The 22652-nt window shown below is 39.7% G+C and overlaps 1 protein-coding gene across 3 annotated transcripts in view; it reads left to right on the top strand.

Moving 5' to 3' along the window:
• SOAT1 (sterol O-acyltransferase 1) overlaps positions 1-22652 on the top strand; it is a 79580-nt gene that overhangs the window by 40221 nt on the left and 16707 nt on the right. For 2 of the 3 annotated variants that reach the window (XM_020984322.2, XM_020984320.2), the window contains exons 4-9: positions 11372-11520; positions 11635-11691; positions 14848-14955; positions 15709-15991; positions 16899-16977; positions 21060-21141. In XM_020984322.2, coding sequence (XP_020839981.1) covers positions 11372-11520; positions 11635-11691; positions 14848-14955; positions 15709-15991; positions 16899-16977; positions 21060-21141 — 758 coding nt within the window. The remainder of the gene's footprint in view (positions 1-11371; positions 11521-11634; positions 11692-14847; positions 14956-15708; positions 15992-16898; positions 16978-21059; positions 21142-22652) is intronic. The other variant, XM_020984321.2, reaches the window with a different exon arrangement.

Genomic DNA, 22652 nt, shown 5'->3' with positions numbered 1-22652 from the left:
TGAATGGAGGATGGATTGGAGTGGGGAAAGACTTGATAGTCAGACTCATCAGCAGGCTATTGCAGTAGTCCAGGTATAAGGTGATGAAGGGGCATATGAGATGTTGAGATGTAATATGTGGAGATGAAATCGCCAGGCCTCGGCAACGACTTGGATGTGGAAGGGTGAGAGTGAGAATTCCTAGGTTGTGAACCTGAGGCCTAGGAGGATGATGTCACCCTGTAGAGTAATAGGGAAGGGGGGGGAAGAGATAGGGAGAAAGATAGTAAGTGCCATTTTGGATGTGTTTAAGGTGTCTATTGGACATCCAGTTTGAGATTTCTAGAAGGCATTTGCTGATGTGAGATGAGAGTTTAGGGCAGGATAGATACGTTTAAATGATCATTAGCATAGAAATAATCAATAAACCCACGGGAATTGATAAAATCACCAAGTGAAATAGTATAGAGGGAGAATTGAGGAGGGCCCAGGATAGAGGCCTGAGGATACCCACAGTTAGTGGGCGTGACTTGGATGAGGATCTAGCAAAGGAGACTTAAGATGTTGTGGAAAGATAAGTAGGAGAAAGTGGTGTCCCAAAAACCCAGGGGAAAAAAAGTATCAAATAAGAGAGAGTGAGCAGTGGGGTCAAAGGTTATGTAGAGGTCAAGCCACCAAGTAACTGAATGTCTTTACCAAGGGCTGAGAAGCACATTTAAAAAACAAACAAGAAAAAACACAGGTCGCAGTTACAGCTCTTAGAAGGCTTACTCTTTGAAACGGTAGATAGACATGAAATAAAGAACAGTATGAGGTAGATTCAGATCCCCCAAATCCTGTTTTAGTAAGTAAACTATGTTGTCATTAACTTACATCTAGGACATAGTTATGTTCTCCATAGTATTATCTGCTTTGGTGAATATGAAAACTTTCTGGACTAACTCAATGACTCTGTCCCCCAGGTTGGGAGTAAAGGAGAGGCATTGGGGTGCAGTGGAAAAGGCCCTGGCTTGGGAGGCAGGACCAGGGGTCGGACTCTCCATCTCTCATTTACTTATGTGACCTTGGGCATCCTGTTCCTTTTCATAAGGGGGATGGACTAGATGGCCTCTGAGCTCCCTCCTGCCTCTAGTCTATGATCCTTTGTATCCTGACTTCCATTAAAAATATCTCTTTAGAACAAGAAGGCAGTCTTACTCTACTTGGCATTTGAAATCAACAGTAGCAAAGGATATTACACAATTCAGTAAGTGACCAAACTGTGAGTAAGAATCAGATGACAAATTCACACAGCTCTTCTTTAGTGTTAACATTCTGAGTAATACATTCTAAGAGGTTCTTTTTCCCCCTAGGAGACAGCTTGAAAAAAGCTTGCACAATTTGATACTTATTTGGAGTAAAGATCGTATAGAAACATAAAATAACCTGGATATTAAAACATGTGGTATTTAAATCTTAACAGAATTCATGTAGTCGAGAGGCAGGTCTGGTGCAGTAGTTCCCAGGTGTTTTCTGGCCAGAAACATTTTAGCATCTGACTATTTCATAATGTTTCTCTAACTCTTGTTAGGTGTGTGTTAGCCTCTGCTTTTGTCCTGTGAAAATGTGGCCTTGCCTTTCCCCTACTTTTTCTCTTCTGCCTGATCTTTGTGGTTAACATAAATATTACGTAAATGAGTAAATCTATAAAATACTTGTATTCAATAGAAGTCTTTATGGAGAAAATATTGTTCCTGTCCCTTGGAGTTGAATTTATCTAATTAAAATATTTAGGTGACACCAGCGTGGCACTAGACCAGGAATCTTGTTCATATTTGAGTTTTATTGGTACTCATTTTTCTTACTGGCAGGAGGCTCTTGGGAAAGTTGCTTATAACCTCATTCATTTTTCTTTCCTGTTCCTTCTCTCATAGTCAGTAGTCAACAGCCTCTTCAGTTCTGAGTGTCCTCATGTGTAAGGTAGGGATAGTAATCCTCTTTACAGGGATGTTGTGAGTGTCAAATAAGATTGTGATGGCACTTTGAAAAAGTGTAAAATGACATAAATGTCACTTAAGTAGATATTGAGGGATTTTTAGAGAGAGAAATACAAGCTTACTTCAAGGTTTTAATCAATTTTGGATTTGTGTGTTTTCTGATTTGTGCATTTTTTTCTAACATTGTAGCAGTAGATGGAGTATTGAGAAAGCTAGGTGAAGAATAAATAAGAAAAATACAAACTTGGTCAGAGAAGCTGTGGTGCCAGCCAGGTGGAATTGGTGGTTTTATTAACTGTTGAGATTGATTAAAATGTGACCAAGTATAGAATGTTGTAATGTAGTTCAGTTTAGGTGGCAGACTAGGATACCTTAAAACAATGAGCACAGTTCAGGTTTCATCAGTTGTTAGTTTGTATTCATACTTGTGAAGACCCTTAGCTCATGTAGCTGATACTAAAATTTATTTCTCAGTAAGTATTAGGTTTTAGGTGCTGTTCTTTCTCTGCTTTCAAACTGAATGTCTGAGAGAAATCTTCCTTCTTTCTTTCCTTTCTTCCCTCCCTCCCTTCTTCCTTTACTCTGTCCCTCCCTGCCTCCCTTTCTTCCCTCCCTCATTCCTTCCTTCCTCCCTTCCCAGAGTCACACACAGCTCAGTGTCTGAGGCCAGATTTGAACTCAGGTCCTCCTCACTCCAGGGCTGCTTTCACTGTGCCACTGAGCTGCCCCTGTCTAAGAGAAATTATAAACTCGCCAGATCTAAAGCTGACCTCTATCTTTCCCTCTAAATCCTCCCTTTTGCCAAGCATCTTTTTTCTGTCAGAGAAACTACTTCTTTTCAGTGTCCCAGGTTGGAATCCTGGCATTGTCTTGAACTTCACTTCCTCATCCCACATGTCTAATCAGTTGCCTTTGCAGTATCTTTCATATCTGGACTGTTCTCTCCCACTCACAGAGCTGTCACATTAGTTCAGGTCTCTGTCACCACTCACCCAGATTCTTACAGCAGCTTCTTCATTGGCCTCTTGGCCTCCGGTCTCTCACCAACCTGATTCATTTTCCACACTTGGCAGCAACTGAGTGATCTTCCTTAACTGCAGCCATGTCTTTGTGACTCCCCTTCTTAATCAACTCCTATGGCTTCCTGTCACGTCAAGGATAAAATAGAAATTCTTCCGTTTAGTTTATAAACTCCTTATGTTTTAAAACCCTGTTCACTCTGGCTCCGACCTATTTTTTTCAGCTTTCCCCTTTCCACATTCTACAACCCGGCCAAATGGACTTTCTCGTTTTTCTTCGCTTACCATCTCTTTACCTTTGTACTGGCTGCTGCCCATACTTGGAATGGTCTCTCTCTTTTATTGTTGTTTGGTTATTTTTCAGTTTTGTCCAATTCTGTGATCCTATTTGGGATTTTCTTGGCAAAGATACTGGAGTGGTTTTGTCATTTTCTTCTGCAGCTCATTTTACAGATGAGGAAACTGAGGTAAACAGGGTTCAGTGACTTGCCCAGGGTCACAGAGCTAGTAAGTGTCAGAGACTGTATTTGAACTCATGTCTTCTTGCCTCCAGCCCAGGCACTCTGTCCAATGTGCCACCTAGTTGCCCTCTCTTCTTTACCTAATAGCATCCTCGTTGCATTTAAGGTACACAACCTCTACCATCTTCTGCATGAAACATTTCCTGATTCAGCCCCTCGCCCCAAGCTGTTAGTGTCCTGCTGCCTAAACAGCCTTGTATGTAATCACTTTGAATGCATTTGTTTTAGCTTTATAATTGTAATAATTGTATGAATTTGTATTTTTATATATACTTATTTCCCTCATTAGAATGTAAACTTATTGCAAACAGGGCTTGTTTCACTCTTGATACTTGTATCTTACAGTACTTGAAAAGGTGCTAACAAATATTTGTTGATTTTGATATGACTCAAAACACAGGTAGCATTTTCCTTAGCAACAATTGCAGTAATATCTTCAGAGGAAATAGTGTTGGCCAAAAAACTTGGCTGAAAGCCAGTTTAATTCTTAACTGGCTTTCCTCCCTTTTTTCTATTTAAGGTAGCTTGCATCTAATTAGCCTGTTTAATAATACCTTATTCAAAGACTGCCATTCATATAGACACTTAGAGTACTTGAAGTAATGAATAATTCTTATAATATCTATTAGGTAGAAAGGAACCAGATGAGTATTATTATTTTATCATTGAGGGAATTAAGATATTCTTATAAAGCAGTTATTTTTGAGCTTGACCCAGAGCCCAAGAACTAGGCTATAGAAACAGACACAAGATGAGAATAAAAGACTGTGAATTCCCAGCTGAGTCTCTCCCCACTCCTCTCAGCTGTTACGTTAATCTTCCTAAAGCACAAGTCTGATCCCCCACTCAAACTCCAGTGGCTCCAGGGTCAAATATAAAAACTTTACTCCTCCCCAACTCCCCCTACATACTCTGCCATTCAGTGACACTGGCTTCTTGCTTTTTGGCCTCTGAGCGTTTTCTCTGGCTGTCCTCGTCTCTGCCTCCTGGCTTCCCTGTCTTGCTTCAGGTCTCAGCACAAGTCCCACCTTCTTCTAGAACAGAGAACAGTTGCTATTTATACTCATTTTAGGCCATCAAAACCTAAACTGGGGGTCATAGAGACTTGGGCTGGGACTATTATTGGCCATCCAGAGAAAGCCAGGGTGATTTGGACTTAAAGGGTAGTCAAGTAACTCCATTTGAAACACAATGGGCTAGTCCAGAGAATCACTGGACTCCTTTAAAACCATTATTAGAAACATGTTTAATATGATTGTACATGTGTAACCTATATCAGATTGCTTGCCCTCTTGGTCAGGGAGGGAGAAAAAAGTTTGGAACTCAAACTCTTATAAAAGTAAATGTTGAAAACTATCTTTACATGTAATTGGAAAAAAAATCAAGTACTATTAATTGGGGAAAAAAACCATTATTATTTTTTTTAAATCTGTTTTTTTCAGAGCTGTATTACAAGAAAACATAAATGAAAATAGCACAGGACAAAAAGTAAATTGTCCTATATTTTAGAAAAAAATGTAGCCCCCAAGCCCCAAAATATAAGTAACCAAAAATTATATTCCTACGGACAGAACATTTGCATGTAAGGATATGGCACCCCAAATGGAGAGAGGGACCACATGTGTCCAGGGGCTATAGTTGTGTGTGGCTGCAAGGGAGGCAGAATAGACATCTCTAGCCTCATCTTACCCTACCCTTATCCAAGAGAGACTTTCATTTCTGCCAGGTGCTTTTTTCAGAGCTAATTCTGAGGGTCTGCAACCCCTCAGTTCTTCCAAGGTGGCATGATCCAAGAAGCATGGTCACTGCTGTCTTGGCCTGTGCTCTGGTCTGTGAGCCTTCTTCTCTGCCCTGGAACCATGACTGGGGTCCCTCTGCTACACCCATAAAAGATGGATAATAATTGGACCTACCTCTCAGGGTTGACTGAATGGGCTACTTGTGGGTATTGGAGCTCTGCTTGAAGATGTCCAGGGTGGGGGAACTCATCACTATTCCATTCTCTTTAAACAAACCTTACTTCAAATGATCTTCTGAGCTTCTGAAAAACTCCTGAAGGGCTTTAAATGCCAAATATAGAACCAAGGCAGATGAGGGTAAGTTTACTGTGGAACAAAGAACAGAGATAAAGGTGGCTAGATAGAAAGAATTAGTGACAAGTTTGTGACTTTCCACACAACCATCACTTGCTCATTGTAAAGTCTTTAACTCAACAAGTGTTTATTAAGTCCTTACTATTTGCTAGGCACTGTTCGGAGTTCTGGCAATTATAGATTTTACAGATGAGAAAGCTGAGATAAACAGAGGTTAAGTAGTTCACCCAGGGTCACCCAGTGCTCTGGTGGGTGCCTGGGACCTTCTCTTGCTCTAGTGCACAGTCTCTCCAGGGTACTGGAGTGCTCTGTGTGTGGCATGCTTCTGGCCAGACCTGTCCCCAGGGTTTTAGCTCTCTTTGCCCGTCACTATTTGTTCTGGTTAGTTTTATAGATCTGTTTTGGGAAATGTTTTGGGCAGGGTGGGAGTCGGGGTGGCTTGGGGCTCACTGTACTGCTTCTACAACTCTGCCATGTTGGCTCCACCTCCTTGTTTTGGTTTCTGCAGTACAGTGTACCTCCTTTCAGTATTGGTACCTTCTTTCCACTCTCATTTTGGGAATGAGGCATGAATAGAAATGAATAAGTTATATTTGACTATAATAACAATAGCTAAGGTTCATTTGATCCTCCCACCAACTCTGTGAGATAGGTGTTATCATCCTTATTTTATGGGTGAAGCAGCTGAGTCTGAGAGAGTAAGTGACTTGCCCACGGTCACAGAGTGCAGTTTTGGGTTTCCAGCCTTCTATCTTCTGTGCCACAGAGCTTCCTGCAGGCATCTAGTATTAATGCTTTTGAAATCGAAGGTGAGGTAAAACTCAAATGTCTGAGATGTTGAACCAGAGCATTGAATTGTGGTAAGTTATGACTTAAAATGGGAGTTAAACTTTCTGGAGATTCCACTGTCTTCTCAATTACCTAGACTCTAAACCTGAAAGATCTCTCCTTTTGGCTGTTTCTTCTCCCCTATATTTGAGTAGTTGGTTTCACTTCTGTAATACCTCTTAAATGAATCTCTCTCTTTCCATTCCCATTGCCACTTGCCCTAGTTCAGGTCTTCCCCAGTCACCTATCACCTGAACTATTGCAAAATATACTCCTAAACTAGTCTTCCCACCTGCGCTCCCTGCCTGCTCCAGGACACCCTTTACATTGTTCCCCACATGAAAAATCCTCTTAATCTGAGGTCTCAGAGAGAAGGTCCACAACACTCCCGAGTGCTGCCTAACCAGATTAAAATGTAATTGGAAAATATTTAACAATAAAAATACAGTAAAACATAGATAATGTTAATATGCCATTTTCTAAGTCAGTTTGCAGCCCATGAGGAGTCTTCTTAAGTGTGGTTTAATATCCCCTGTTCCTGTTTGCGTTTGACACCACAATTCTTAATGTACCACTCTGATCATTCCACTTCTGTCTCAGAAACCTTTCAGCTGTTTTAGCTAATCAGTTAACCTTTACAGGGAAATATTAGAGCAAGGGCTAGCAACCCCTTCAGCTCTTTGAGTCACCAACAGTGTCAGTCAATGTTTGTGGGTGCTGTTGTCAATCAGCTAGCATTTATTAAGCACCTACTATTTGCCAGGCACTGTGCTAAGCCCTGAGGATACAAAGAAAGGCAAAAGACGGTCCCTGATCTCAAGGAGCTCCCAGTCCAATGAGGAAAACAATGGACAAACAACTACGTCCAAACAAGCTATATGCAGGATAAATTGGAAGGAAGGCATTAGCATTAAGGGGAATGAGGAAAAGTTGCCACAGAAGGTAGAATTTTACTTGAGACTTGAAGAAAGCCAGGAAAGCTGAAAGGCAGAGATGAGAGAATTCCAGGCAGAGGGGCAGCCAGGGAAAATCCCCAAAGTTGGGGGATAGTGGCCTCCCTCTGGGATGCAGGGAGAGTAATTAATTCCTCATCTTCCTTCGCCCCTGCTTTCTAACCTACTGTTTCTATTTATAGAATCACCATTCTTCTAGGATCCAGATCTCAGCCATCATCATCAACTTCATTTTCCTCATCCTTTGACAACTAATCACTCACCATGTCCTAGGTTTTCAGCCTGTTATCCAGCACTGTGTTAGGTGAGAGGAATACAGATACAGGCACCAAAATAATCTCTGTTCTCAAGAGAGTGTATATACAATTATATTTGCAGAATAAATACAAAATAAATGTAAGGAAGTGAAGGAGGGCACCATCAGCAGTTGTGGGGATCAGGAAAAACTTTGCTTAAAAGATATGGACCATAGAGCTGTGTATAATAAACAGGGAAGGCCAGTTTTCGAGATTGTAATGTGCAAGAAAAAGAGCAGTAGTGAGACTGGAGAAGTAATTTGGGGTCACATAGTTGTGAGGGGATTTAAAAATAAAACAGAGGAATTTATGTTTGATCCCAGAGATAACAGCAAATAGAATTCAGTGAGTGAGGGGGTGGGGGCGACGTGGTCAGATCTGTTTGATGAATCACTTTGACACCTTTGTAGTGAGGGTGAGACTTGGGGCCAGGAGACCACTGGTGAGGGCATTGCAGTATTCTAGACGCTGGGATGATGAGAGCCTGACCTGAGATGAACTGTTCATTCTGACTTGGTATCTTATGCTTATGTTTCTTCTTTCCTTGAGGGCAAGGGAATGGGCATTATCTCCAGAATTTTGCATAATACCTTATCCATGATAGAGACAGCTCCATTCATATCAATTCTGTACTTGTAGTAATTCCCTATTGCTTACGGAATTAATTACAAACTCCTAGCCTCCATTCAAGACCCTGCACAGTTTGGGTCCAGCTGCCATTCCAGATTCACCTCGGCTTACCCAGCGTTTTCAGGACTTATTGGCCATCCTTGTATCTTTTTGTGCCCTGCACCTGGCATATAGAAAAATCAGTTTTTAGGGGTGAGGGTGAAGTTTAATCTTAAGTCTTTTCATTTTGCTGTTTGTGTTAGAGTGAACAGGCTTCATGATGTAATAGAAAGAAAGCTATTTGAGGACAAATACCTGGGGTTCTAAATCTGCCTTTACCCCTCCATCACTAGTTATGTGACCAGGGCAACTCGCATCAGTCTTTTTGAGCCCTCATTTCCTTTTCGGTGAAATGAGGGAGTTGAGCTAGACAATGTCTAAGGTCCCATCTAACTCTTAACAGTCTGGGAGACTATGTTAACTAGATTTTTTTTTTTTGGCTAAGTAATGGGTTTAAGTGACTTGCCTAGGATCAAACAGCTAGTAAGTGTCAACTGTCTGAGGCTGGATTTGAACTCAGGTTCTCCTGACTCCAGGGCCGGTGCTCTATGCACTGCGCCACCTAGCTGCCCCCAGCAGATTAGATTTTATTGTTCTATTTAGAGATACTTGTTTTTCATCTTTTGCTTACTCTTCACTTAGAGAAAACTTTGCAGCTCTGGAAGGCCATTGGCGATCAGCAGTGACAATCCTTGGAGTTTGCCCATCTCCAAGCAGGTAGAGAAGGGAGAATGGAGGCTTTCCTACATGCGTAGAGTTAGACGAACCCAACATATTGTCCTCTATTCTTTCTTTCGTTTTCACCCTCCTGCACCACCCTACACTGGCCGCACTCTCTTCCCTTCCTCATTTTGTCCTTTGGTGTAAAACCATTTAGCCCTTCATAATGTTCTTTCCAGTACCTTGGCCCCATGTCCTGTCAATGATCTGACATTGTCACGCTCCCCCTCAGAATCCTCTTCTCATCTGCTGCCTTTGCTTCTGCTCAAGGACTGCTGGATGAAACTACAAAACTGCGCTGCCTCGGTCCACTACAGATTCCTTACATAATTTCATCCAGGCTTTCTGTCTTCAAAAAGTTTTATAGTCTGGTAAGGGAAGATAAGTACATAGTTAGTCAGAATGTGATTGCAGTAAGGGTACAAAATGTTATGGAAAATAACATAAAAATAAGCAGAATCCTGTGACAAAGTGTCGTAAGAGGGAGAAGTCACATCTCATAGAAGCTACGCTTTTCATTATGCTTTCATGTACATTTTTTTATTTGACTCTCAACAGTAACTTTGTCAGTCAGGTAAGTAGAGATTTTTTTTTCAGTTGAAATAGAGGCACAACAAAGTTCAACACACCTGTTTACATTTGATGTTCTACTTTTCCAACAGTACAAATTATCAAGAGCTAGATGAAACTTTTTTTAAGGCAATTGGGGTTAAGTGACTTGCCCAGGGTCACACAGCTAGTAAGTGTCAAGTGTTTGGTCTGAGGCTGGATTTGAACTCAGGTCCTCCTGACTTCAGGGCCCATGCTCTATCTACTGTACCACCTAGCTGCCCTAGATGAAACTTTTTGAGGAGGGAAGAGGAGAAGGTGGTCTGCACCTTTGATTTCATCTACCTTTAGGCATCTATTAGTCTAGGAGGAGTAGTCTATGTGGAATACGTACACAAATATCTTTGTTTCTTATTAAGAACATTATTTTCAGAGTCTCCTAAGCAGAGGCTTGAAGGTTGTAAGTAGACATGAAATGGAGATGAGAGAGAGCAGAATGAGATTGGGGAACAGGGAAGTAGTCACTTTGCCCAGAGTATGGAGTGTGTAAAAGGGAATATGAGGAAATAAGGCTGCAAAGCTAGGCTGGATCTGGCTTTTATTTTGTTTGGGGGGTGGTGAGGATCACTGGAGGTTTTTGAGATTTTTTTTTGGCATCCTGAAGGAAGGCTTAGAAATGGGGAGAAACTAGGCCCAAAGAAACTACTTAAGATATTAGTGCACTATTCCCACCGAGAAGTAGAAGGCTTTAATAAATGCTAATGATAATACCTTAATATAATGCTTTAAGGTTACAAAATGAGGCCTGGGAAAGACTTGGATTTAGAAAGGCCAACGTCATCCCAGGCCATCAGCAGTCTTCTTAACTTTTGTCTTGCCAATTGGCTTCAATGACTTCAGAGAAGAGAGTGAGGCTTCATTTAAATCCAATTCATGCAGAAGTCAAGATATCACCCTTGTGATGTCACTGGTCCTCTTCTGGGGATGATGGGCACACAACTTACATCTTTGTTTACATTTAAATTATGCAAGCTTAATTATTTGGTCTCACATACCCTACCGTGATCCATCTTCAGTTAAAGAATCCTTTACAGTGTGGTCATTGTACCACAAGCATGTTGTTGGTCTCCATACTTTTTTCCTTCAAAGTTCGTGTTTTATCATGATGTGAAAATGTGATGACGGGCCAGCAAAGCACCACTTTTGTCACGTCCTGCTAAATTGGAAAGGCCTTGGTGACTGCTTATCTTCTACTGAATTGTCAAGGATCTTGTAGACCTGAGGCAGTTTGAGTTAACCTCCCCAACTCCCATACCACCAATCAGGTCTGTTGTGGATAGCCCCTGGGCATTTTGAGTTGGTTTTGCTCCAGGGAGATTGTTCCAAAATCTAGCTGTGGGCTCTTTGAGTGAAGAATACTTATATACCCTCCACTCTGTGGCTTGAGTAGGAAGCTCCTGAGACCCTCCTGGAAATTCCTCAAGAGCTGCTTTGACTTGAGGATCACTGAGCATGGTTTTTTTAAGTATAGTTGTTTCTCTGAACCCTTAGTCTCCTGGTATGCCAGATGTGGAATCCCTTCCCCACATAACTGGTTTAGCTAAGTTCGAAGAAATGTCACCAGAAGCTTGGCACCAGATAATAATGCTTTTAGACCATCTATGAAGGTATCAAGGAATTTTGATTTGTATTGGCATAAAGTGTACCTGATAAAATGCAGTATCTTTGAAGCAACTAATATTTTTCTTTATTTTCTCTATTTCTGTAGCAGTTGAAGCCATTTTTTATGAAGGAAGTAGGTAATCATTTTGATGAATTTGTGACCAATCTTATTGATAAATCAACCTCACTGGATACCTCTGGGTCTGCGACATCCTTTGCTATTCTCAACAGAGGGAAGAGTAACCACAGAGCTAAGTAAGAATGTTTGTTTTTTCTTTCTTCATTATAACTTTTGCCTTGTTATTCCCTATTATGGCACCAGATTTCTAATAGCCCTTTAAGTATTTAAAATTTCTTCCTCTTTGCCAGGGATCTGAGAAATCGTCCAGAAGGAAAGCTTTTTGTTGTAAGAAGGTCTATGTTGGAGTGAGTATATCTTGCTTGCATTTGTCTATTACAATGGATGTGCTAGTAGCACACCTGTCTCAAATTGTATGGAACCTACATTTGGTAATCTCGTGTTCTAGTCTCCCTCCCCACCTATAGTGTCGCCACCTTAAGTGTTCTGAATTTAAAAATGAGATTTTCTGGTCATCATGTATATAGACTATGTTACCATTCTTTTAAGAAAAGTGTTAGAACACAATTTCAAACAGGAAATTTTTATTTCAATATCTTAAAACCCTCAGTTTGCTTTAGTCAGTTACTGAAGTTATTCTATAGGGTAGCCTATAGCTAAGGAATGAAGTTTCTGACATGACTGGACCTGAGGAGAGCACCAGCCTGAGGTAAAGCAGCCAGTGTGAAGGTACGACAGACTGGGAAGTGAGGAGAGTGGCTTAGGCTTCTCATGATAGCGTGATTCTGGGCAAGAATTCACCAGTCATCCCGTTCAGGGATTGGCAGACTATACCATGGGCCACATCTGGCCTACCACCTGTTTTTGTACAGCTCATGACCAGAAAATGTTTTTATGTTTTTAAATGGTTGGGAGGGAAATTTCAAAAAAAGAGTAATGTCAGCACATGAAAATGATCTGAAATTCAGTTGAGTAGTTGCAGCAGATTGTGTGGTCAGCACCCTGCTGCTCAGCAAATTGAATTGATGGGGCAGCTAGGTGGCATAGTGGATAGAGCACCGGCCCTGGAGTCAGGGGGACCTGAATTCACAACTGGCCTGTATTAATAGGATTTAGTGAGGTTCGGATTCGCTCCTATAAATGACACTCTCCAATGCACCAAAAAATAATAAGAAATAGATCGTTTATTTAGAAGAAGCAAGGCACAGATAGTTTGAATTTGCATAGAAAGCATATAACAATAAGAACAATCAATAACATAGCACCGATCAAGAGAGTCGGTAATGGAAGAGAATACATCACCAATTCAAGGGAACCTCCAAAGTCAATCAACGGCTGGGAGCCCCGTTGCAGCCCGTACAAACTTGAATTGTGTAAAGATTTTCCCGGGCAAAGCGTCCTTCCCGCGGGGTGAGGCTCAGCGGGCTTACAGGACGCAGTGTTTTTATATTGTTCTAAACAAAGAAGGCTTGGGGCCAAGAAGCCCTTTTTGATGCATGCACTATTCATGGTTTGTTCAATACACATCTGACCTTAGCCACGCTCCCATCCGCCTGAGGCTTGGTATTTTGTTTTTTAATAACATCACGTCTCACAAGGAGAGGAGCCAACCCTCCATGTCAAAGTGACCTAGGAATGGCTAGTTCCTGGAATGCTAGGCCAAGAACACTCAGGAGATATGGAACGGTCATGACCGAGATTTGATCTGAACCTATTTATTTGAGTGATCTTATTAATTTAAAGGGGAATTTCCAATTTCCATTTCACGGCCTCAGACATATGATATATACACTGGCTTGTGTGACTCCGGGCAAGTGACTTAACCGTGATTGCCTTGCCAAAAAAAGGAAAAGAAAAAAAATTGAATTGACACCATTCTAGCTCAATAGCATTTTGAATGCCGCGAATATTGTTGCAGTGTGATTTTTAAAAAAATTATCAGTGTGTATACCCATCATGTCAACACAAGAAAAGAAAAAGATATATTATGGTTTTTTTGAATTCATAGTAGAGATTTAAATTCTTGTGAATGTGAAGAACTGTCTTCAACCACTATTTCTGAACATTAACTGGCTTTGCAAATTAGCTTTTACTGCAGATCTGATAACATTTCTTAATGAATTCACCCTAAAATTGCAAGGCAAAATAGTGCTTGTGTGCAAAACTTATCCCACAGTAAAGTCAGTTTGATAAAAACTAATGTTGTTTTAGTCACAAGAAATGTCAAGCTGCTTTATCTGGTGTGGTCAAAAGTTAAAATAAGAAATGAGATCTCCATTCCCACATACATATATATATTTCCAAGTTCATACTGCAGTTTTAATATCATTTTTCAGACCTTAATATAAGTACAAAAGAAATGTTCATATTTCAAAATCTGTTTTATTGTAATTGAGGAGCTTCTACTTAATCAATTAGAAATGATTAATCTGTAGTGTAATGACATAATAAAAGGTAAGTACCAAGAGAAGAATCTAATAGAAATTTATAAATGCCTTTCAAGTGATAAATATATTCAATTGAAATCATATCCTTGTGGACTAATAGCAGTATTTGGTGGTAACTATTTGGGTGGAAAGATATTTTCAGAGGTGAAATGTGTAAAATCTCATTATAGATTAGCATTGAGGTGAGCATTTGCAATTGATTTTGATGACAGAGTATACTAACTTTGAATCCAATTAAGTGAATGTTATCCTTCAAAAAAGAATTCCATTCTTCTCATTAGTAGACCTGTATTATCTGCACTCAATTATTTTTATATTTGGAATCTCATCAGTAAATTTGTTGGGAAATTTTAAGTACCTGTGTAATATGTTTGATTTTGCCTCTTGACCTGAAAAGCCTAAAATATTTATTGTCTGCCCCTTTGTAGAATGTCTGCCAGCCTCTGATCTTGTTGGCCTCAGGCTGGAGTCATTCTCAGTGGGATGAGGTAGCCTGTTTGTTGATGGGGCTGATTGAGGAGTGAGTAGGAAGGAAAGGGAGTACAGTGGTTTAGACTTGTGATGATCATGGCCAACTCCAAATAGCTTTTCATGATGGCTAGATCAGGTCATTGCTCCACCAGCAGTGCATTAGTATACCTGTTTCCCCACAGCCCTTCCAGCATTTGTTATTGCCTTTTTTGGTCATCTTAGCCAATCTGATTTGTGTGTAGGGTAGTCCCTTAGAGTTGTTTTTAATTTGCATTTTTCTGATTAGTAGTGATTTAGAGCATTTTTTCATATGGCTATTGATAGCTTGAATTTCTTCCACTGAACACTGCCTTTTCAAATCCTTTGACCATTTCTCAGTTGGGGAATGGCTCTTATTCTGGTAAATTTAACTCAGTACCCTACATATCTTAGTTTTCTAATCTTCAAAGTAGGATAATGATTTCCGCTCTCAATCAGAGAAATATTAGAATAAAAAAAGTATTGAATTGTTATAAAGAACATTTTATGAATGCAAGGTGGTGTAATTTGTATTTTAATGACATTTCACTTTCAACTTTATTGCAGTGAGCTATTTGAGGTAGACCACATTCGAACAATATATCATATGTTTATTGCCCTCCTCATCCTCTTCATTCTCAGCACAGTTGTAGTGGACTACATTGATGAAGGAAGGTAAGATAATATGGAAAACATTGTTGAATTTGGCAAGGGAGATTTAAGTTTTTATTTCTGTAATTTAAATTTGAGTAATAAGTACATTTGACAATGGAATGTAAATGTCCTGTAGAGAGAAATGATGCCTATGATAACTATCTATGGCCTAGAAATAAGCAGCAGCTATATATCTCATAGAGTAGAAGGCACAAATAACTGGAAATTTTTTTTAAGTGCTAACTTTTGAAGTGGAAAATCTCATCTTTTCTTAGATACATAAGTACTTGTTTAAAAAAAATAAAACTTAGCTTGTAGTTCAGATTTTGCGTGTTATTTTCAGAACATAAGGCTTGCTTGCTATAGAGAGTTTTCAGAAGCACAAGAACTAGAGATTTAAGTTTTTAATTAGAGCCCTGCAACAAACAATACAAGCTAAAAATCTGATTTTTAGTGTTTATAGAGTTAGTCATAAGTACAAGAAATACAAGGTTGTAAGTGTGAAGGTAGTTTTTCTATAACCATTTGCCCCTTGGAGTTCCAGGAACATTATTATTTCTTTTTTGTAGAGAATGTTAGACTATGAATCAAATATGGTCTCTGTCTAGCAGAAGCACATTGAAATTAATTGTGGTAGGATTTCCTATTATAGAGTATTTAAATCATCAACAGAGCTTAGGTAGGGCAGTATATTTTTAATGATGACCTAAACATTTGTGGATAGTATATTTAACTTCCTGTTGTGTTTTATGTATTTTTTTCCTTCTTTTCCAGGCTTGTCCTAGAATTCAGTCTCTTCACTTACGCTTTTGGCAAATTTTCAGTTGTAATTTGCACTTGGTGGTCCATGTTCCTGGCCACACTGATCATTCCTTATTTACTATTTGAGCGCTGGGCCAAAGGATATACCACGAGTTCCCGTCCAGTTGTCCATTCTTTCTTGTATGGGATGCTTTTCATGCTTTTCCAGGTTGTAGGCTTGGGATGTGGAGCAACTTATGTAGTATTGGCCTATACTTTACCACCAGCTTCCCGATTCGTTGTCATATTTGAACAGGTAAGTATCCTAGAATTTTCTAAACAGCTTACATTTGCATTTCCTAACAAAATAAAAAATGTGTAGGCTCTCTTTTGGTTTGGAAATTAAGAAGGTATTCTGTCAGGACTTTTCAGGCATTGAACTTGAATGCTGATACCCTTCTTTTTATAATGGCATCTCTGAAGATAGGGGCAAGTTAAGAGTTCCAAGCCTGAAAGTTAGACAGTTTTATTGCTATTTCTTTTTTGTGGTTTTCTTTAGTTAAGAACAAACAAATTTTAAAGCAACAAAACCCCCAAATACTTTGGATTTGTTTTAACACTATACTTCTGAAGTTTATTGCATCTCTTAGTCATTAATTTGGCTATATAGTCATCATCTTCTATCTCCTGGGTGTCTCTAATGCTGTAAGATTGTAAGTTTTCAGCCATGTTTTTGTCTAATTAAAATTTTTAGTTACAAAATAATGTACATTATAAAATGAAGTTTAGTTGAAAGGTAAGATACATAAAAACTGAGTATTGAAGATGTGTACTTCTAAAGTCATCTCAACTAAAAAAAATATTTGGAATTAACTATTTTGTTGCTTTTGTTCTAATATGTTTGTTGACTTAGCTAATTGAACCTTCTAATTTTTTTTTTGAAACTCAGTTGGTTTCTTAATTTGATACTGGCCGTGGTTGATGTAGTTGGGGTAGGAATAGTGAAAAATGCCTTGGATTACTAGTATTCATCTTCAGAGATGGCTTTTGGCTTGTTTGTTTTTGTTTTGTTTTTGGTTGTCTTTAGAATGAACCTGCTATAGTTATATGCAGAATGAACCAGAGGCATGAGAGGTTTTCATTGTTGTTAGTATATCACATTGTCATAATGGTGGTGGGACTTATAAGAACAATGGAAGATAGTTGAATATTTTCCTTCATAGGTTCGTTTCATTATGAAAGCTCATTCATTTATTCGGGAGAATGTTCCTCGGGTATTGGATGCTGCTAAGGAAAAATCATGTAAGTAATCCTCCTACACGTAGGTTTGAAAGTTAAACTTTTTTGTACCCTACTAGTATACATAATAAATTCAGTAACAGTTTACTCTTAATCTTACGTTTTGACTTGAAAGTGGTTGCCTTTGCAGAGACCCTAGATTTCTTAATTTTGGGTGCCTTATCTGGATTCTTTTAACTAAAATGGGTAGAATAGTACTTATATTCTAATTTCCCAGTTCTTCAGTCTTCTGAGTTCCCTTGCCTACTCCTCCTCCATTGAACCTTCTATAGAAATTTAGCTACATTTGGGATGGTTATGCTCTTGATCTTGTCATATGCAAATATTCTCCTACCTGGTTCATAAATTACAGAATTTCTTAATATTTCTTCCTTAGATATGTCTTTCTGTCCCAACCCTATTCTTTGTCCTCTGAGCCTTTCTCCCCTCAATACTCTCTCAGGCTTTCACCCCTGTAGTGACTACATTTTTCCCACTTCCCAGTCTCAGTCTCTTGGTGAGCCATTTCAACTTTATACTCTACTCTCAGATCCCTTGTCCTTTGTCCAGTCACCACTAAGACCATGCCGAATTGCAAACCTCTGTTAACTTTCATCACCTATTTCTTCATTCCTATGCCTGTGGTGCTCAGTGGAGCTGGAGAACGATATGAAAACATGTTGAGTCCACTATAAATTTGTTATGGGATTCAGCTGGGCCCTCACTGCCACAAGGCAGTTCTTCTACCCTTCTCTGACTCTAGATTTAATGACAGCAGCTCTTCCAAACCCCCCTTTCTCTTCAGATTCCTCCCCTACCTTCTTACCTGAAAACCTTGCCTCATGCTTCACAGAAAAAATTGAAGCCATCCATCTCAAGTTCCCTCGAACTTCCCATTACTATCTTGTCCTTCATTCCTGTCTCCTGACCATGGCCAGCCTCTCTCATATACCCTTGATCTCATCCTTTCCTGTGTTCTCTAGCACATGGCCTCCACCCTGGTCTCTGCTGCTTGTCTAATCATCAGTCTCTTCCCATTTGCTTGGCACAGGAAAAGCACTTAATAAATGCTTGTTGCCTTGACTGTTGGCTAAAAATTTAGCCGCAGCTCTCTCATCCGAGAACAGCCCTACTTTAATCCTACATCCCTGTTAGATGATATCCTGTATCTCTCCTTTCTTTCACAGCTGATTTCCTTTAAAAACAAAACAAAACAAAACAAACCCCCCTACTTGATGCTCTTTTACTTGCTGTTTTTCACTCTTTTCTAAGCCTGTTGTAGTCTGGCTTCTGACTTTAATTTAACTTAATTAAAACTGCCCGCTCCATAGTAACCAGTGATCTCTTAATGAGCCAACCTTGCAGTCTTTTCTCAGTTATCATCCTTGACTTCTTTCTACCTCTTTGTAGCATTTGAAAGTATCGTTCCCTTTCCCTCCTAGATAATTTCTCCTTTCTTAGTTTTAATGACACTGCTCACTTGCTTCTTCTCTTAGCTATGTGACCACTGCTTCTAGTCTCCTTTGGAGGAAGTCTTAAGTGTCTGAGGCCCATATCTGTAGATCTGTTCAGCCTTAGTCTCTTTTCTATATTCCACCATCACCTCTCTAACTTTGTACTGGACATTTCAACCTCACTGTCTTGTAGGGTTCTTGTACTCAGTCTGTGCATAGCAGGACTCAAAATTTCCCCCCCCAAAACTGTCTTGTCTTCTGAACTTTTCTGTTACTGTTGAAAGTGCCACCATTCTTCCAGGCTTCCAGGTTCACAATCTCGGCATCCTCCACTCTCACCCCACATAAGCCACTCAGTTATCAAATCTGGTCATTTCTACCATCACAAGATCTTTTCCATATATCCCTTTCTGTCTACTCACATAGCTGCCACCCTCTCACCTGGGCGATTGCACTGGATTTTTTTTTTAAATAATTTGTTTCTTAATTTTTTTTTTACATAACTGTAGTTTCCTCTAGTATCCCTCCCCCCTCCCCATCTAGAGAACTATTCCATATGACAAATAATTTTTTGAGACAAAAAAAGAAAAGAGGAAAAAAATCAGTCTAACTGATGAATACATTGTACAGTGTGTAATACTGAGGGTGGACCTCCCACCTCTACAAAGGGGTAGATTGAGAGTATCTTCTCATATCTCTTCTTTCAATCCATACTTATTCTGTATAATTTTGCAGCATTCACTTTTGAATTTTTTTGTGATTCTTTTTCTTTCTTTATTATTTATTTATTTATATTATTTTTTTGTGATTCTTTTTATTTACATTCTTGTAATCGTTGTCAGTTTGTTTTCTTTGCTTACCTCATTCTGCATCAGTTTGTGAAAATCTTTCCGTGTGTATCTATAGTCATCATTTCTTATACCATAGTAATCTGTTGCTGTCACAAAAAGTGCTGCTGTAATATTTTGGAGGCTTATAGAGACTTTCTTATCAGTGGCCTCCTTGAGTACATAAGCTCAATAATGGAATCTCTGAGTCAAAAGGTGTGGATATTTTAATCACTTTGTTTGCATAATTCCAAATTGCTTTCCAAAATGATTGTACTGATTTACAGCTCCACCAACAATGCACCAGTGTGCTTTTCTTCCCACAACTTCTCCAACATTGATTATTGACATATTTTGTCATCTTTACCCCAATTTGATGATAATTAAAATTACTATGTATGTTATCAAAACCTGAGAGTTGTTTTGACTTGCTTTTCTCTTATTATTAGTGATTTTGAGATTATTTCGTGTGGTTATTAATAGCTTATAATTCTTCTTTTGAGAGCTGTTTGTTCGTATCCTTTGATATGAACTTATCTGTTGGGGAATGACTTAAGATTTATTTAGTATTTAAGAAGTATTTTGAAGCTTATCTATTGGGGAATGACTTTTAAGATAGCCTTTTAATTGTTCTTCCTGCCTCAAGTGTCTGCGCCCTCAAATTCATACTCTGATTTTCCTGAAATGTGGATGTAACAACATGGGCCTCCTCCCCCCTGCACCATCCCTTGTTTCAGTAAACTCCGGTGGCTCCCCATTATCCCTAGGATAAAATAGAAATTCCTCTAGCATTAAGGCTCTTCACAGTGTGTCCCCTTCCTACTTTTTGAGTCTTCTCACCCCTCACTCTTCCCTTCTGTACGCAGTGCTACAGTGATGCTGGTCTGCTTGTTGTTCTTGGCTCGTGACCCTCCCATTTCCCGTTTCTCTGCCTTTGCAGTGGCTGTCTCCCCTGCCAGGAAATTCCCCCTCCTTACCTCTGCTTCTTGACATCCCATGTTCTTTAGAGTCAACTTAAATGCCACCTTCTTAGTCCTCTCAGCCATCAGAGCCTTCTCCTCCAAGGCTACCTTCCTTCCTTTCTGTACGTAACTTCTATCTACTGTATAGTAACATGTTGTCCCCCTCAGTAGGTAAGCTCCCTGAGAAGAAGGATGCTTAGTTGTGTATTTTTGCTTTCTTTGTATCCCCAGAATTGGCACAAAGTAATTTTTTCCTTAATTTTTTTTATAACATTTTAGTTTTTTCCCCAGTTACATGTTAAAACAATTGGCACAGAGTAATTCTTTAACAAATGCTTATCGAATGGTTATTTGAATCATCCTCTTCAGAGATTACTAGCATTTATAATTGCCATTGTTGCATTTTAATTATGTTTCAAATATGATGTATCTTTCATGACTTTCTGAAAAAATTTTTAGGAAAGTTTAGTCTTACATAAGATCAGTTACTAGTCAAACACATACTTTCTGTGAGGTACCATAAGTGTTATGGTGAGGCAAAGCTGAGGCGGGAGATAGAAAGTGGCCCTGACTGTCATGCACATCTGTGATAAGTCCCACGTTAGCAGCAGCAGTTAGTACCCAGAGCACTCCAGAGCTTGGGAGGAATGAGAGGCCATAGGGAGACTTCCATCTTTACAGGATGACTGGGTAAGATTCAGGTGAGCAAAGAGGGAATGAGAGTGGAAGGAAAGGTTGAACAGAGGAAAGAATCTTACTTACCAGCCTCCCTCCCCTTGTACTGGTCTTCGTTTTCCCATCCTTTTTGTCAGCAGAATCTAAGTGCTCCGACATTAAACAGATTTTTTTTTTAACCTTTTCAGGCCCTGTTCCGATACCTCAAGTCAGCCAGTACTTATACTTTTTGTTTGCTCCTACTCTCATCTATAGAGACAGCTATCCCAGGTAACAGTGGTGTGAAGTGTGAATGGGGCTCCTCGGGTACCTGGAAGCAAATATTGATTATTCAGCAGCAGTTCTTTGTACCAAGTTAAGAACTTTGGAGGCAGGATAGTGTTCTGAGAAGGCTCTGAGTCCTAACGGTTAGCAGAACAAAAACCTTTTATTAACCAAAATATCTGATATGGAGTATCTTGGCTAACTGGTTGTATGCTCTATTGCGACTTTACCAGAAAACCTCTTTTATCTAAACTTTTTTGAAAATCTTCATTAAATGTATTATTCCTTTTTTCCTATTGTTGTAAGTAGTTATACAGCAAATATATTGAATTTTCTTTGAATCAGAATACTTTCTTGCCCCTGTGCTCTGCACTTTTGTTTTTGCCTGGTACAGAAGGTATCAGTCATTAAACTAGATGAGTATGTGAAACAGCAGTGTGACATTATTATAAAGACATTGCAAACATACTCTGCCTAGCTTCCCTGCTGTTCCTTGCACGTGGCGGCACTCCCCCCCCCCCCGCTGCCAGCCATGAGCATTTTCTCTGGCTGTCCCCCACTGGGAACCCTCTCCTTCCTGACATCCACCTGCAGCCCTCCCTGCTTCCCTTCAGCTTGAGTCCCAGCAGCCTTTCCCATCCCCCTTCCCTCTGAGATGAGCCTCCCTTGTCTAGAGCTTGTTTGTAGGGAGCGCTAGGTGTGTTGTTTCTCTCGTTAAGGCTGTGAACTCCTTGAGGGCAGCCGCTGTCTTTTGCCCCTTTGTATCCCCCAGTACTTAGCACAGTGTCTGGCACTAGTAGGCACTTAATAATTGCTAGTTAACGATTTGACCCTAATGTTCTGAACACCACTGGGGGCTCTGGCTCCACTCAGCAGTGTTTCAGTGAAACTAACCACTCTTGCACTGTTTTGCCTCAAATTATGTTTTTGTGAATTTGGACCTTAGGTTAGGTAGGCCTACTTGTGTCCTATTCTCAAAAGATCTTAGAGTCAGAGGACCTAGGTTCAAATCCTGGCTATGACATTGACTGCCTCAGTGAGTCTTAAATTTGCTGGGTTTCAGTTTCTCATCTGCAAAATGAGGGGTTTGGACTAGGTGGGCTTTGTGGTCCTTTCCATTTCTAAATCTATGATCCAAGTTTCTCTTTAACAGATGAAAATCCTAAACTTATGTATAAACTTGTACAGGAAATAAATTCCAGTTAACTGACTATTTCTTAGTCTCAGTTAGTTGGATTTTACTCTGGGAATATATTCAAATTCTTAAATTTTCGGCCTGTTGTCTTTTTTCCTTTTCTGCTCTGCCCAACTTCTTTCAGCTTATTGACCTGAAGAGCTAGTTAAAATACATAATGTGACACAATTCACCAGGTGCAGAGCCTGAGCTAAGATCAGAAACTACATTTACAACATGCTATTGTGGGTGCAGCAGATAGGGCATAGGCCCTGGAGTCAGGAAGACTTACCTTCCTGAGTTCAAATCCAGCCGCATACACTTTCTGGCTGTGTGACCCTGG

This window comes from Phascolarctos cinereus, unplaced genomic scaffold, assembly GCF_003287225.1.
Source record: "Phascolarctos cinereus isolate Bilbo 61053 unplaced genomic scaffold, phaCin_HiC Scaffold_5;HRSCAF=322, whole genome shotgun sequence".
Lineage (NCBI taxonomy): Eukaryota > Metazoa > Chordata > Mammalia > Diprotodontia > Phascolarctidae > Phascolarctos > Phascolarctos cinereus.
This window is presented reverse-complemented; position numbering and strand designations above follow the sequence as displayed.